This window comes from Canis lupus, chromosome 11 (genome assembly GCF_003254725.2).
Source record: "Canis lupus dingo isolate Sandy chromosome 11, ASM325472v2, whole genome shotgun sequence".
NCBI lineage: Eukaryota > Metazoa > Chordata > Mammalia > Carnivora > Canidae > Canis > Canis lupus.
The window spans coordinates 27,321,288-27,338,989 of NC_064253.1; the positions used below are offsets into that span (position 1 = coordinate 27,321,288).

At 39.4% G+C, this 17,702-nt stretch overlaps 1 protein-coding gene across 9 annotated transcripts in view; it reads left to right on the plus strand.

Annotated features, from left to right (window-relative positions):
• The window catches only part of KDM4C (lysine demethylase 4C), a 408,440-nt gene that overhangs the window by 228,403 nt on the left and 162,335 nt on the right, over window positions 1-17,702 (plus strand). For all 9 annotated transcript variants that reach the window (XR_003129808.3, XM_025432518.3, XM_025432524.3 and 6 more), the window contains one exon: window positions 952-1,060. Coding sequence is in view for 8 of the 9 variants with exons in the window: in XM_025432518.3 (XP_025288303.1) it covers window positions 952-1,060 (109 nt within the window). In the remaining variant the exon portion in view is untranslated. The remainder of the gene's footprint in view (window positions 1-951; window positions 1,061-17,702) is intronic.

Sequence of the window (17,702 nt, forward strand, 5' to 3'; positions counted from 1 at the left end):
GGTTCCCCTCATTCTGTGTTCTTTGACATCCTTTCCTTAATCCCAGCTTTGATGAGAATGTTGTCACACATTTTCTCATAATCCTGTTTTGGTGTCCGAAGCTGGTGTAGTTTTTCTACTTCTAGCCACTGCTTTTTCAGCTTACCAAGGACATTTCTGAGACTCCTTTATTCCCTAGTCAATTATTGATGCAGATCCATTAGTTTCAGACTCTTTCTCTGAGCATCTCCCTCCTTCCATCTCTTTTTCTCTGTTTCTGATTGCATGGGCAAGAGAGCTTATAAGTAGATGTTATCTGAAGATGTCAGGGTATATGTGGTTTTTCATATACCCTTGGAAGGAAAATATAGTTTGGAGAGACCAAAAAATTTTATGTAAAATTTAAGTGGTTTCAAGATGACAGTAATATACCATATTAAAAAAATTCTTTACATTTCTTACTTGATCCTCAGAGAAGTGGTCATTCATTTCTCAGTGGAAGGAAGTATACAGGCTCACTTTGGCAGTATTGCATTCTGAGTGAAGATAGAAAGCAAAATAATCTGCCAGATTTTCACACGTGGCCAGTACAAGGTGACCAAATGCCATAGTTCTATGTTGTTATGATTTTATAATTCTAAATATAGATTAGTTTGGAAGAACTTTTGAAAACTTGGTAACTGCTGAGTTCATTACAAGTTTGATAAGCCTACCCTATACCATAGATAGTAGTTTAATATGCAGTGGAAGGACAGTTAATTGATCTCTTGGAAAAATAATAGGATGGGTTCCTGTTTCTTTTGACTTATAGGTTTTGTTTGTTTTTTAAATAAAGGACTAATTCCCCAGCACATAAATAAGTATAAGAATTCTTTATAATTAAATTGTCATAAATCATTGTGAACCATAGTTTTTCATTCATAACAATGTTTAACTGTGAGTGTTTCTTTTCCATTTTTGTTCTGTGACCAGAGAATAGAAGGAGAAACCAAAACTGCTAAAAGTTGGCGCCATCCTCTTAGTAAGCCTCCAGCAAGATCCCCACTGACTCTGGTGAAGCAGCAGGCAATAAGTGATGAAGGTGAGTTTGTGATGTTTTGCAGTGTTTATTCTGTGTATACTATGTGGTATGCAGCATTTATTCTGTTTGTTATAACAGACTTGTCTAAAAATTGCTTGGTAGAGAAGAAATTTGACCAAATTGTAAAGATATACATAAGGAAATCATAAGTAATAAACAGTTTACATACAAAAGGAATTTGGATTTTAAGGGTAAATTCATGCTTCATATAAGCTGGCTATGTTCCTAGTCAAAGTTTTCCCATTTTATATGATGGGATAAAATTGGTCTTTTCTGACATTTGCCTTAAGATACTCTAGAGGAAGTTGAGAACCACTTCTCTAAAGGTGTCAGATCACAGAGTTACCATGCGGTAGGTTTCTTTGCATTGTCTTTATTTTTAACTTGAGTCCTTCAATATTTTTAACACCATCTTGAATAAGAAACCATGTGCAGTGCCCTCCATATCCTGTTATGCCTGGTTTGTGGTGAAACATCCTTTCTCCTTAACTAGATTTTACTGACATGGCTTGATGTGAAGTAGTTTCATTTACAACCAGTTACTATTCCTGGACATAGTACTTATCTGTTTGTTTTACCTGGCTACCCTTTTTACTTCTCTTTCTCTCTTTTTCCAAAAATGTCTTTTTGTTGCTTTCAGTTAAAAATCAGACCACTGACTCACTGTTTCTTTCTTGCAAGCATCTCATAACACATCCGGGTGTGTGTGTGTGTGTGTGTGTGTGTGTGCTTATTTTTCTTTTCTCTAAAAAGATCGATTGAAATAGGTTTTCTATAAAAAGCCTTTCTTCAAAGTATTGTCCTTTACTGGTGCAAATTGTTAACATCATGTGCTTGTGATGATGCTCTCAATGGAGTAATATGAACCTTGGGTTCAGGCTTCTTGTTTGGTTTGAATACAGTCAGCAGAGTAGACATCTGTAGCAGATTTTTTTCTTTTTTGCTGTCTACTTTTATACCCTATGTTTAGTTAGGAAAAAAGATCATCAGTGTAGGGATCAGTGATTGTAGCAATTTCTGTAACACCAGCCAAAGGTGAAATTCTGTATCTAGTAATAGAAGTAGTGAAACATATTCATGTTTATTTCCATATATCATCATGTTCATTTCTTCTTTCTCTTACTTTATTGTGCTCAGCACAAACCATTTTCCTCTTAGTGTCAAAATAAAGGACAATTCTGTATAAGGTAATTACTGCTTACCATACATTACTTTTGAATTTTAATTACCCTTCTTCATCATCGGCTGTGTTTAGTGTAGCTTTTTGGAAAGGAATGGATTATACTAACACATAAGGAAAACTACTTTCTCCAGTTTTCTTATTTTGATGCAAGCCATCATAAATTGGCCCAGCGTTTCTCCATGGAGAGCACTTCTGGTTTCAGTCAGTATAACTTACAAAATTTTTAAATGAATTGGTTTAACAAAGGCATCTCAAGAGTTTAAGGTTAAATGTCTTGATGAAACATTGGGGTGATTGTACTTTTTTGCAGCCATAAGCTCTGTATTTTAATATGTTAAGGACATAGTAAAGGATCCTCTGAGGATTTTTGAGAATTGAAAAGAAAAAAATCAGAATTTTAGTGATGCTAAATATTTTTGCAAGTTTCCATACTAACAAGGGGGAATATCCTGTGTCCAGGAGTAAATTATATTTGACCCTTAAGCAACACAGGTTTGAATTGTGCAGGTCCACTTTTCGGTGAGTTTTTTCCAATAAATACAGTACAGTACTATAAATGTATTTACTCTTCCCTATGATTTTCTTAATAAAATTTTCTTTTCTTATCTTATTGTAAGAATACAGTATATAATGCATATAATATACAAAGATTGGTTGTTTATGTTATTGGTAAGGCTTCTAGTCAACAGTAGGCTATTATTAGTAGTTAAGTTTTGGGGAAGTTCAAAGTTATATGTGGATTTTCAATTGCATGGGGATTTGGCCACCCTAACTCTCAAGTTGTGCAAGGGTCAAGTGTATATATATCATGGGACTCGTGAATGTTACTTCTGCCTTTTGCCTCTGTGTCTGGTACAGTTGGAAGTGAATGAACATCATTATTAGAAAATGATGAACTGTGGGATTAGTGCTCATTGGGAGTACACAACTCCAAATCCAGTTTCTTTTGTGAATTTTTCTACCTTGACCACTAGACTCCTCTTGCATTCCTCATATACAAGTAGGTGTATGTCAGTCAGGAACATAACTAGATTAGAACATCTGAGAAGTTGTATCTCAAAAACAGCAAACAGTGTCTTCTGCTGGTAAATGAACATTTCTCTATTGAAGCTGGAATTTGACTCCCTAACAGAAATATAGCAAAGGGGAAAAATTTTGATCCAGCACCTCTGGGAATTTATGTGTAGCTAGGAGCTAAGAGTCACTGCTAAGTTGGTCTTCTCAAAGGACAGTGAAGTGACTCTTTGATATTCAAATGATCTGAAACTATAGAGACCATTCTGGTTAGTGGAAGATCCAGTAAACACAGAATCAGCAAGGATTTCCAGGCTCTCAGCCTGTTCTTTTCTGGAAGATTTTCTATACTTACCAGCAAAACAGTGTTGTTTCTGGTAGAGCAGAGAGGGTATATTTAAGAAAAGAATTATGTTTAAAATATAACATAAAAGCCTTTACATAAAAACTGGTATGTAATTATTTTTTTTTCTTCTTTTTTTTAAAATAAATTTATTTTTTACTGGTATTCCATTTACCAACATACAGAATAACACCCCGTGCTCATCCTGTCAAGTGCCCCCCGCAGTGCCCGTCACCCAGTCACCCCCACCCCCCGCCCTCCTCCCCTTCCACCACCCCTAGTTCGTTTCCCAGAGTTAGGAGTCTTTATGTTCTGTCTCCCTTTCTGATACTTCCCACACATTTCTTCTCCCTTCCCCTCTATTCCCTTTCACTATTATTTATATTCTCCAAATGAATGAGACCATATAATGTTTGTCTTCTCCGATTGACTTACTTCACTCAGCATAATACCCTCCAGTTCCATCCACGTTGAAGCAGATGGTGGGTATTTGTAATTTCTAATGGCTGAGTAATATTCCATTGTATACATAAACCACATCTTTTTTATCCATTCATCTTTTGATGGACACTGAGGCTCCTTCCACAGTTTGGCTATTGTGACCATTGCTGCTAGAAACATTGGGGTGCAGGTGTCGGCGTTTCATTGCATCTGCATCTTTGGGGTAAATCCCCAGCAGTGCAATTGCTGGGTCATAAGGTAGCTCTATTTTTAACTCTTTGAGGAACCTTCACACAGTTTTCCAGAGTGGCTGCACCAGTTCACATTCCCACCAACAGTGTAAGAGGGTTCCCTTTTCTCCGCATCCTCTCCAACATTTGTTGTTTCCTGCCTTGTTAATTTTCCCCATTCTCACTGGTGTGAGGTAGTATCTCATTGTGGTTTTGATTTGTATTTCCCTGATGGCAAGTGATGCAGAGCATTTTCTCATGTGCATGTTGGCCATGTCTATGTCTTCCTCTGTGAGATTTCTCTTCATGTCTTTTGCCCATTTCATGATTGGGTTGTTTGTTTCTTTGGTGTTGAGTTTAATAAGTTCTTTATAGATCTTGGAAACTAGCCCTTTATCTGACACGTCATTTGCAAATATCTTCTCCCATTCTGTAGGTTGTCTTTTAGTTTTGTTGACTGTATCCTTTGCTGGGCAAAAGCTTCTTATCTTGATGAAGTCCCAATAGTTCATTTTTGCTTTTGTTTCTTTTGCCTTCATGGATGTATCTTGCAAGAAGTTACTGTGGCTGAGTTCAAAAAGGGTGTTGCCTGTGTTCTCATCTAGGATTTTGATGGAATCTTGTCTCACATTTAGATCTTTCATCCATTTTGAGTTTATCTTTGTGTATGGTGCAAGAGAGTGGTCTAGTTTCATTCTTCTGCATGTGGATGTCCAATTTTCCCAGCACCATTTATTGAAGAGACTGTCTTTCTTCCAATGGATAGTCTTTCCTCCTTTATCGAATATTAGTTGACCATAAAGTTCAGGGTCCACTTCTGGGTTCTCTATTCTGTTCCACTGATCTATGTGTCTGCTTTTGTGCCAGTACCACACTGTCTTGATGACCACAGCTTTGTAGTACAACCTGAAATCTGGCATTGTGATGCCCCCAGATATGGTTTTCTTTTTTAAAATTCCCCTGGCTATTCGGGGTCTTTTCTGATTCCACACAACTCTCTGAAGAAAGTTCATGGTATTTTGATAGGGATTGCATTAAACTGGGTGCAATTTTAAATGGGATTGACTCCTTAATTTCTCTTTCTTCAGTCTCATTGTTAGGGTATAGAAATGCCATTGATTTCTGGGCATTGATTTTGTATCCTGCCATGCTACCAAATTGTTGTATGACTTCTAGCAATCTTGGGGTGGAGACTTTTGGGTTTTCTATGTAGAGTATCATGTCATCGGCGAAGAGGGAGAGTTTGATTTCTTCTTTGCCAATTTGAATGCCTTTAATGTCTTTTTGTTGTCTGATTGCTGAGGCTAGGGCTTCCAGTACTATGTTGAATAGCAGTGGTGAGAGTGGACATCCCTGTCTTGTTCCTGATCTTAGGGGAAAGGCTCCCAGTGCTTCCCCATTGAGAATGATATTTGCTGTGGGCTTTTCGTAGATGGCTTTTAAGATGTCGAGGAATGTTCCCTCTATCCCTACACTCTGAAGGAGTTTTGATCAGGAATGGATGCTGTATTTTGTCAAATGCTTTCTCTGCATCTAATGAGAGGATCATATGGTTCTTGGTTTTTCTCTTGCTGATGTGATGAATCACATTGATTGTTTTACGAGTGTTGAACCAGCCTTGTGTCCCGGAGATAAATCCTACTTGGTCATGGTGAATAATTTTCTTAATGTACTGTTGGATCCTATTGGCTAGTATCTTGTTGAGAATTTTTGCATCAATGTTCATCAGGGATATTGGTCTGTAATTCTCCTTTTTGGTGGGGTCTTTGTCTGGTTTTGGAATTAAGGTGATGCTGGCCTCATAGAATGAATTTGGAAGTACTCCATCTCTTTCTATCTTTCCAAAGAGCTTTAGTAGAATAGGTATGGTTTCTTCTTTAAACGTTTGATAGAATTCCCCTGGGAAGCCATCTGGCCCTGGACTCTTGTGCCTTGGGAGGTTTTTGATGACTGCTTCAATTTCCTCCCTGGTTATTGGCCTGTTCAGGTTTTCTATTTCTTCCTGTTCCAGTGTTGGTAGTTTGTGGCTTTCCAGGAATGCGTCCATTTCTTCTAGATTGCCTAATTTATTGGTGTATAGCTGTTCATAATATGTTTTTAAAATCGTTTGTATTTCCTTGGTGTTGGTAGTGATCTCTCCTTTCTCATTCATGATTTTATTAATTTGAGTCTTCTCTCTCTTCTTTTTAATAAGGTTAGCTAATGGTTTATCTATCTTATTAATTCTTTCAAAGAACCAACTCCTGGTTCTGTTGATCTGTTCCACAGTTCTTCTGGTCTCGATTTCATTGAGTTCTGCTCGAATCTTTATTAACTCTCTTCTTCTGCTGGGTTAGGGTCTATTTGCTGTTTTTTCTCTAGCTCCTTTATGTGTAAGGTTAGCTTTTGTATTTGAGTTCTTTCCAGTTTTTGAATGGATGCTTGTATTGCGATGTATTTCCCCCTTAGACTGCTTTTGCTGCATCCCAAAGAGTTGTATCTTCATTCTCATTAGTTTCCATGAATCTTTTTAATTCTTCCTTAATTTTCTGGTTGACCCTTTCATCTTTTAGCAGGATGATCCTTAACCTCCACGTGTTTGAGGTCCTTCCAAACTTCTTGTTGTGATTTAGTTCAAATTTCAAGGCATTATGGTCTGAGAATATGCAGGGGACGATCCCAATCTTTTGGTATCAGTTCAGACCCGATTTGCTACCCAGTATGTGGTCTATTCTGGAGAAGGTTCCATGTGCACTTGAGAAGAATGTGTATTCAGTTGAGTTTGGATGTGAAGTTCTGTAGATATCTGTGAAATCCATCTGGTCCAGTGTATCATTAAAGCTCTCGTTTCTTTGGAGATGTTGTGCTTAGAAGACCTATCGAGTATAGAAAGAGCTAGATTGAGGTCACCAAGTATAAGTGTATTATTATCTAAGTATTTCTTCACTTTGGTTATTAATTGATTTGTATATTTGGCAGCTCCCACATTCGGGGCATATATATTGAGGATTGTTAACTCCTCTTGTTGGATAGATCCTTTTAAGTATGAGATAGTGTCCCTCTTCATCTCTCGCTACAGTCTTCGGGGTAAATTTTAGTTTATCTGATATAAGGATGGCTACCCCTGCTTTCTTTTGAGGACCATTTGAATGGTAAATGGTTCTCCAACCTTTTATTTTCAGGCTCTAGGTGTCCTTCTGTCTAAAATGAGTCTCTTGTAGACAGCGAATAGATGGGTCCTGCTTTTTTTATCCAGTCTGAAACCCTGCGCCTTTTGATGGGGTCAATAATCCCATTCACGTTCAGAGTTACTATTGAGAGATATGAGTTTAGTGTCATCATGATATCTATTCATTCCTGGTTTTTGTGGATTGTTGCACTGAACTTCTTCTTAAAGGGGAATTTTAAGAGTCCCCCTTAAAATTTCTTGCAGAGCTGGTTTGGAGGTCACATATTCTTTCAGTTCCTGCCTGTCTTGGAAGCTCTTTATCTCTCCTTCCATTTTGAATGAGAGCCTTGCTGGATAAATTATTCTTGGTTGCATGTTCTTCCCATTAAGGACCCTGAATATATCCTGCCAGCCCTTTCTGGCCTGCCAGGTCTCTGTGGAGAGGTCTGCTGTTACCCTAATATTCCTCCCCATAAAAGTCAGGGATTTCTTGTCTCTTGCTGCTTTAAGGATCTTCTCTTTATCTTTGGAATTTGGAAGCTTCACTATTAGATGTTGAGGTGTTGAACGGTTTTTATTGATTTTAGGGGGGGATCTCTCTATTTCCTGGATCTGAATGCCTGTTTCCCTTGCCAGATTAGGAAAGTTTTCAGCTAGAATTTGTTCAAATACATATTCTGGCCCTCTGTCCCTTTCGGCGCCCTCGGGGACCCCAATTAAACGTAGGTTTTTGTTCCTCAGGCTGTCGTTTATTTCCCTTAATCTATCTTCATGGTCTTTTAATTGTCTGTCTCTTTTTTCCTCAGTTTCCCTGTTTGCCATCAACTTGTCTTCTATGTCACTCACTCGTTCTTCCACCTCGTTAACCCTCGTCGTTAGGACTTCTAGTTTGGATTGCATCTCATTCAAGTGATTTTTAATTTCTGCCTGATTAGCTCTAAATTCTGCAGTCATGAAGTCTCTTGAGTCCTTTATGCTTTTTTCTAGAGCCACCAGTAGCTGTATAATAGTGCTTCTGAATTGGCTTTCTGACATTGAATTGTAATCCAGATTTTGTAACTCTGTGGGAGAGAGGACTGTTTCTGATTCTTTCTTTTGAGGTGAGGTTTTCCTTCTAGTCATTTTGCTCAGTGCAGAGTGGCCAAAAGCAAGTTGTATTGGGAAAGGGAGGAAAAGACAGGAGAAAAAGAAGGAAAGAAAAGAGAAAAAGAAAAAAGGAAGAAAAAAACAAAAAAAAAAGAGAAGAAAAATAAAAGGTGGAGGAAGGAAACAAATCAAAAAGCAAAAAAAAAAAAAAAAACCACGGGGGAGTATCTTCTGATTCTGTATACTTTAAGTCCCTTGACTTCCCCTGGAACTTGTCCGTCTAGCTGGTCTTCTGGTGGAGGGGCCTGTTGTGTTGATTTTCAGGTGTTAGCACTTGGGGGAGCTTCTCTGCCCCCTGCCTGGTGCAGGGCTCAGTGGGGGTTGTTTACCCCGTGAGGCCCAGGAGGAACAACTGCAGTGGCAGCGGCCAGCTCTGGAGTCCTGGAGTCAGCTCCTGCAGTGACTACAGAGCTCTCCATCTGCAAGGCCTGGATGCTCCGGGGTGGGGCCGCTGATTTGCTCAGCTCGGGGCAGGAGTGTCCTTGTTGTCCTGGGCCCTCCCGGCCTATGCCTGCCCCCGGGGGCGGCCGGATCCTGGGCTGTGTCCCGGTGCCCTGTCCTCTGGGGCCTGCGCTGTTGGATTCGGCTCCTGGCCGCACAGCCCCCTCCCTGCGGAGCCACCGCCCAAGCCCTGCCGCGCTGCTCCCGGAGCCATGCAGCTCCCTCTGCACGGAGCCTCTTCCTCTGCCCGAGCCCCTCTGAGCTGCTCCCGGGCCCTGCAGCCCCGTCCAACGGAGCCGCCGCCTGAGTCCCTCCGAGCAGCCCTTAGGGAGCTCGGCGCACTCTCCCCAGGGCGCAGGTGTCTATTAGTGTCCCCGGAAGCCTGAGGGCATCCCCGCCCCCATGGGGTCCTGCTCTAACTCCCTGCGGGCGCCTTTCTGCCCGGGAAGGTTGGTGCAGCTCCTGCTTCTCCGGGACGGGGCTCTCCTGTCCTGGGGACACTCGCCCCGGCCTTAGCCCGGCTCCTCGCGGGGCCCCTCCCCCTTGGAGGCCTTTTGTTCCTTTATTTCTTTTTTCTCCCCGTCTTCCTACCTTGATAGAAGTGCGAACTCTTCTCACTGTAGCATTCCAGCTGTTCTCTCTTTAAATCTCAGGCCGAATTCATAGATTTTCAGGATAATTTAAAGGTTATCTAGGTAATTTGGTGGGGACAGGTGATTTGGAGACCCTACTCTTCCCCCATCTTGCCCCTCCCTCCTAATATCTAATTCTTCTTTGTTTTTGTTTTTTGTGAAAAAAATCTTAAATGTGTACTGAATATTTTATTATTTATAATTGAAAAGAAATTTCTAACCTGCCTCTGGTTTCCTTTTAACTGAAATGTTTTTCAGTTGTATTTTCCTAAGTTAGACAGCTGTACAACGTGATCCTGGAACATGGATTAATACTCTATATTTTTTCTGTTTATGAAAGTAATTAATAGAAATGTTGAATTAAAATGTAAGAGAGAAGACTGGATGGGTCATTTTTAGTTTTGAAGCATTTCCTTATTCCTCCTCTTATGATATGTCAACCAACATAATGGCATATTCCTGTTCTCCAGTTTCAGCACTTTGTGGTTGAGTGCCACCTGTAAGGAAGGAGAGTGTGCATGCAGTATTGGTAAACTAGGCAAGCTCCAAGAACACTGTTGCCTGGCCTCGGTACTAGGAGTGAGGGGATGGACTCATTGTAGGGTTGCAAGCTCAGAAATCTACCACAATATTTCTTTTTCCTTGGTTGGTGAAGATGAGGGCTCAAAGGGTCTCACACATTTCCCTTAATATTCCAGCCTTGATGCAGGATAAGTGACTTTAAGGCCATCATGATCCCGTACCAGCTTCGCTTTTCAGCTTCATTCCTCTCAACTACCCTCCATGAATCCTCCTTTTCATCCATTCAACATTTTTCCCTTCTGAATGTAATCTGCTTGTTTACTTCGATGCACTTCTGCCAACTATTGCTTCACCTGTGCTACTCTCTTTTCCTTCTTGAACCAATCTCTGCTCACCACTTATTCCTCCTGTCCATACCTCTGCTGTCTTGTTATATGTATACTTAGCTCTAGTATACCACCAGTATGCCACTTGTCACTTTATATTATGCTTCATTATTTGTCTGTCTCTCTGAACTCACTCCTTTCATCTTGCCTTCCCAGCCTAGTTTAGAGTTAACCACTGTGGCTTAAATCACCTGTGGATTCAAAAGCAAGAAAGCCCTGGTGATCAGTAACTTTGAAATTAGCCATTAGTCAAATACTTTAATATGATATATACTGTCATGTTAAAGGAAAATCTAAGTTCTTGTCCAGGAAATATTCTCTATATGTGTATGTGTATAGGAAAACACACAGTTTTAATTAGCTGAATACATATCTTAGCTCACCCAGTCTTGTATTGCGACTGTATTAGAATCTTCTTTACCATTGTGCCAAATCCTAGGACATGTTCAAAGTTGAAATGAAACTGCCATGTTACAGACATGGCTGATGCTTTGGAGACCTGAGGGCTCCCAGAGTAATGATATCCAAATGGGGCAGTTGCTTGCCTAGCACTGCAGTGTGTATTTGTATTTGTTACTTTTCTTCCTAGTTTGAGGTCATTCACATTCACAAATGTCTAACTCCTCATGTGTTTGCTGACTGGGGTTTTCATCAGCAGCACTTTAATCGTGCTGACAGATTCCAAACCTCCTCCTATACTGATATACTGAACATGAATTTTGTCAGTCGCCTTGCCTGACCCCTCATGGTTCATTCTTTGTTCTCTGAAGCTCTCATCCTTCATATATGTATGCATTTCTTTTAAATTTACATTTGTAAAATTTCCAGCTTTTCCTACCATCGACTTTTATGATGTTTACTGCTTTTGTACTTCCTGTGCACCTAACTCCCTTGGTGAGTTGATAAGGTTAATGTTTCTCAAGCAAGTGTGCACTAAGGGCAGCCCTGTAAACACATAAGAGGCATCATGAACAAGGTAGTGGCTGATATAGTAATATTCCATATAGTGATCTCTACTGCTGCTGGTGGCACTTGAAGTTGACATACTCATGCTGTCAAGTCAGTTTTGTTGGAGAGTTTTAAAAGTAAGTTGAAAGTTTATAAGAAAACATATAAGATTGTTATCACGTGATCTTCGTTTTGTTTTGTATATTGGTAATTTTTCATTTTCAAACACATTTTTTTTTTTTTAATTTGGGCAGAAAAAGTATTTTAAAGAGACATGGAGTGTCAAGGTGTGATGGATTAGATTACCAAATAATCCTCCATTTGCAAAAGAACCAGAAATAATTGATAAAACAATCAACCTTGGATGCCTGGGTAGCTCAGTCGGTTAAGCCTTTGGCTCAGATCCTGGTATGGAGCTCCACACTAGGCTCCTTCCTCAGGGGAGAGTCTGCTTCTCCTTCTCCCTTTGCCTCCCCCCAACCCTTGGTTTGTGCTCTCTGGCTCTCTCTGTTAAGTAAGTAAAAATAACTTAAAACAAAAGAACATCAACAACAAAAATCAACCTTCCACACTCATGGAGGGGCAAAGCCATATCAAATGTTTGTCCCTGCCTACAGTCCTGATCAGCTGGCTGCAGCTCTCTGTGAGCTCTGAGACCTCCCTGCTTTTTTTTTTTTTTTTATAAATTTTTATTTGATAGTCACAGAGAGAGAGAGAGAGAGAGAGAGGCAGAGACACAGGCAGAGGGAGAAGCAGGCTCCATACACTGGGAGCCCAACGTGGGATTCGATCCCAGGTCTCCAGGATTGCGCCCTGGGCCAAAGGCAGGCGCCAAACCGCTGCGCCACCCAGGGATCCCGACCTCCCTGCTTTGATAGCTGTGTTTACACAGTACGGCTATAGCATCATCAGCCACGTGGCGTTGTTTTGAGAATTAAAACATTGTGTGGAGCACTCAGAGCAGTGTTTGCATGGAGAGAATGTTTGTGCTTATTGTGATATAATCCTGAAGAATAGGTAGAAGGTTGATAGTTGAGCTAATCCAGGGGGGATTCAGAGAGAAACAACCTCACAACCTCACGTTGGTAGAGGAGATCTCCTGCTGTGGCTGTTTGGGGTAAATATGCTGGGAAATAGGGAACTTCATAGGATCCCACAGACACACAGAGCTGACCATAACAGGCAAAGGACGAGAGGGCTTGCTACCTGGGTCTGGGCTGGAATGGGGAAAGGGGATAGGTAATAAGAGAAAGTCATCCTAACAGTTCTAACCATAGGACTGCCGTCACATGTGTGTCTTATGCTAAGTCAGAAATTTAAAATCAAAGTGGGTCTCAGGCATCTAGCAGAAACAATTACAAAATCTTTTGAACCCACTCTAAAGTGGAATCTGCTTTACTACTGGAAAATAGACTCTGACTAAAGTCCTGGCCTAGATGTCCCTTATCAGTTGTTTGGGGTTTTTGGTTTTCAAAGATTTTACCTATTTATTTGAGAGAGAGATAGAGGGCACGAGTGGGGGGAGAGGGAAAAGAAAAGGGAGAGAGAGAAGCAGACTCTCCCTGAGTGGGGAGCTCAATGCAGGGTTTGATCCAGGACCCCGAGATCAAGACCTGAGCTGAAGTCAAATGCTAAACCCAGTAAACCACCCAGGCACCACCCACCTCACCCTTTCATCCCCGCTTTTTTCAGTTTTCTGACTGATTTTGGCTTCTGTTTCTACTTGGGTGAAATATGAGAATTTGCCAGAAAAGATTGGGATTTCTAACTTAGGGGCTCAGGAATGGATTTTTGGCATTTCAAATACCCTAAAATGACATGTGGTGATATGTTGAGTTCATCCCTAGTGGACCAAATTTTTATTTCTAATTCTTCAACTATAATTTTATGATTTATAATTATATAGAAAGGTTGAAAGATCCAGATACTCATCTGTAGCATGTTTACCCAACTACAAAGGTGACCGCACCTACAAGTTTGAAAATTGACAATATTCAGATTAAAGCCCTGCCATGGCTCTAATTTTCTCTAATCTGAACTGTCTGGAAAACTCTTTATAAATCATCAATTCAGCAAGTGCAGTACAGTAATGAGCTGCTAAGCATCTCTTTGAAATTAAAGACAGCTTAGACCTTGATCCCTATCTCTGTAATGTCTGAGTGCCTTGAGGGTTAGATTAGGAGTATATTTCAGGCAATGTTACAGCAATTTATTTTTTTAGACAATCTGTCTATATTAATATTATAATTGATTTAGTAATGAATTAAATATTTAAATATAGAGATGGAAGAGATAGAAATTGCTGCCTTACTTACAGATTATTCTTGGCGTTTGACAGTTATTTAACCCATTTAACCTATTTCAAAATATTTTAGTTATTTTAAAGAATAAAATGTATACATATAAGCATAATTAAGCATAATTAAGTAATCTCAGAAATGAAAATCTGACAAAATTTGATTACTTTCCCAAGCGGTTTTCTCTGTTTCACATTCCTTTGGTTAAAATGCTCATGTTTATGATGTAGTTGCATGCTGAATCAGTCTGAAGCACATCTTCCCACAACTGGAACCACCCACTGATTTCACTTCATTAGAGATTTTTGTTTTCTTCTGGGATTGCTTGATAGTTCCTGTGATATTTTCTGAAGTTTAGCCTTTGTCATTCAGTCATTGTAAGTGCTACTAGTGTACGAACTGGTTCCTGGGCACTTTGCATTTGTTCCTCTAACAAAAGGACATTTTTTAGAATTTAAAAATGTTTCACTTACCTTTGGTAGGTAGTTGTTTTAGGGGAGAATTATGCCCTTTAGTCTCTGGCATACTGTAATTCCCTCCTTTCTAACAGAATTGGTATAGATCTGCCAGTCATCATTTTATTTCTTTTATTTTAAGGATTAGTGGATATGTTGACCAAATATAATAGTGATGCCTTTTATTGATTCAAACTTTACAAATATTATCTAAGTACTAAGTTAGATAACAATTGGGACACCTGGGTGGCTCAGTGGTTGAGCATCTGCCTTTGGCTCAGGGCATGATCCCAGAGCCATGGGGTAGAGTCCCACATCGGGCTCCCTGCATGGAGCCTGCTTCTCCCTCTGCCTGTCTCTCTCTCTCTCTCTCTCTCTCTGTTCCTCTCATGAATAAATAAATAAAATCTTTAGAAATCAATCAATAAGATAACAATTTTATTTTAAATATTGAAAGCACCCATTTGTTTATTTTACCAGATGGTAATGAGTACATGACTTTTAATGGTGGCAACCAGAAACCTTGTTCTGGTCTTTCCTTGGCTGTTAATAGCTATGTGGCGCTGGAGAACAAAGTCATGTAATCTCTCTGAGGCTTATCATGTTCTCATTAGTAGTCCTAAATTTTCTTTCAAACCCTAAAGTTTCATTCAAACTTGAATATTATGAATATGTAATAGAGGATACTATGTAGTCTAGTCCCTTGCCCCATGTTAGCCTTTCATTGAAAAGCAAAACATTGAAGTATAGGAACATCCTTCATCAACAGTGTTTCCCCTATGTAAAAATTTCCCTGCCAGTTTTAAAAAACAATTGCCGTTTTATGACTGACTGTTGCATGTCATGCTCCAAATGTTATTAATTTTTACATAGTGATCTCTTTCTTCTCTTTGTTCCATCAAATCTTATTTGCTTGAGGTAATATTACACTTTCATAATAAGCACAGTTGTATTTTTGTCTGTTTAAGCAATAAAACAACAACTTCAGCAGATTACTAAGTAGATTGGCTAGGAATGTCTGTTGATAGGTCACAGCCTGTTTTCCTGCATTATGTGGACATAAAACATTAAATGTTGTTGGCACTCAGATTTAATGGATATTTTATCTAGCACTCAGCTGAGTAATAATTGTCAGGCATTCTCAGTTTAGCTTGATTTCTCTGTCAGTAAATTCCATTGGAAGCTCCAATGGTGTTGACTTTTATTGCAGAATGGGAGATAAAAATAAAAAAACACCTTGCTTTTGTTATGCTACTGGCTTCATAAATGTTTGATTGAATTAGAGGGAAAAATGCTAACTTTTAACTTATATGATTGCTTTCTGTACTTTTTAGAATCAGTGGCTGGCATGAAGTCTTATGATGAGGCATCTGAGTGTGCTATAAGCATTGGGATTGTAAAATGATAGTCAAGACTTTGATTCTTTTGAAATCATGTGTTTTGTTACTCTTAAAGTCTGATAGAAACATCTGAGGATTATCTTTTGGTACTACATAATTGTGGTACGTTCCATTCTTTTTTTTTTTTTTTTTTTGGTACGTTCCATTCTTTAGAAAAATATTGTATTAGGTTGAAATGTTTGAAATTGTCAATATTTTATTTTTTATCTACAGAAACTGTAACTTCACACAACTTAATGTATTATTCTACATTTCCTTACACTTGTACACAACCCCCTTTCCCTGGAGACAGAGATGTCTTAACCCTGTAGGCCACTCGATTATCCCATATTTTGTACCATATTTTCTGAATTTTTATTGCCACCTTTTGTTTGATTGTAAAGCTAATTATGACGATCAAGAATAAGTATGCAAAATTTACAGAGTTTACATAGACTAAAATTTAATTTTATGATTACTTGGTGGTCTTCATTTTCTTTCTTTTGCCTCTGATTGTTGAAAACTTAGTCCTGAGCTGGCAGTGTTCTTTCTGCAGGCTGATATTTAGGGACCGTTGTCCTGCTTTTAGGAGGGGAGTTTTCATTGCTGGGGGTTGGGAGTGATAGCTTAAGTGACATGTGAGTGAGTGATCAGGAAGTGGCCCACTCTGTCGTCATTTCAATTCTGTATAGTGTTGTGGGTTTTGTTTTGTTTTTCTTATATCTTTTCTGCTTATGTTTTCATTTTGGGGAAACATTGTCAAGATTGGACCATGTAGTGATTTTGCCATGCTAATAAAAAGGAGAAAAGGTTTGCTATAATAGGTGAACATGTTTGAATATTACTCAAGTATTTCCGTAATTGTTAATATCTTTTCTTGAGGAAATATACTTTATAATGACTGTAAGTAAGTTTGCCTAGGGATCTAGAGTAAGAATCTTCTTGGGAGACAACAGTGAGTACAGAGGCCCCCAAGAGGCACTGAATGTGGCATGTTGGAAGAGCAGCAAGAAGCATAGCTGATAGGATTACGTGGTGGCTTTAATTGTGGAGGCAGAATAAACATTTGCCACCTTGTCATCTTGTTATTTCTGTGCCTTCTCTCCAAGTAGTCAGGGTGCCTGTTTCGCTAGTAGTTGGCATCATAGCCACTCCACATGAAGTTCTTATTTGTCTCCTAAGCAACTGTTTTGTTTAAAATGCCAAGCAGTTCTGCAGTGCTTGGGTCAAAATGTCTCAGGATCTTGCTGCCTTTATGTAGATGACCAGGGCTGACTTTTAGCTAAGGGGAGCTTTTGTTTTGCATGTAAATTGCAACATGCTAGTGGTTCTTTGCTTTGAGATCTTGTTCAGCCAGTTTTTGACTTTGTATTATAGATGCTTTTAATAAAATAGTTTAGGAAATTGGAGATTTCTCTCATGGGAAATTTTGAACTCTTTGAAGGTAAAGGACTATTTGTTTTTATTGCTAATTTTCAGCATCTGTCCTATTAGCTAGCACACTGTGAGTTTCATAGGCTCAATTTTTGACCTGTCTTTGTTTTGTTTTGTTTTAAAGATTTTATTTATTTATTACTGAGAGAGACACACACACAGGGAGAGAGAGAGAGAGAGGCAGAGACACAGGCAGAGGGAGAAGCAGGCTTCACGCAGGGAGCTGGACGTGGAACTCGATCCCGGGTCTCCAGGATCAAGCCCTGGGCTGAAGGCGGCGCTAAACTGCTGAGCCACCCAGGCTGGCCCTTTGACTATTCTTTGATATGATGCTCAGAAAATTCTCCTTGTGCTACCATGTTGTCAGCTAGTTTTCCAAAAGTAGGGCAGTTTTCCTTTAGGAGTTTTCTTGTTCCCGTCCTGACCACAATGTGAGAACTGACCATGCCGTACTCTTCCTGTTGTATACATTTCTGGCAATTGTTATATATAATTCTTGAAGATAGATTATTCTGTTGAGAAAACTGAGCTCAGAGACTTTAAATCACTTGTCCAGGGCCACGAGGCTGATAATTGGTAGATAACAGGCTTTAAATCCTGTCTTGTTTCTAAGTTTATACTCTTTCTACTTTATCATGTTAGG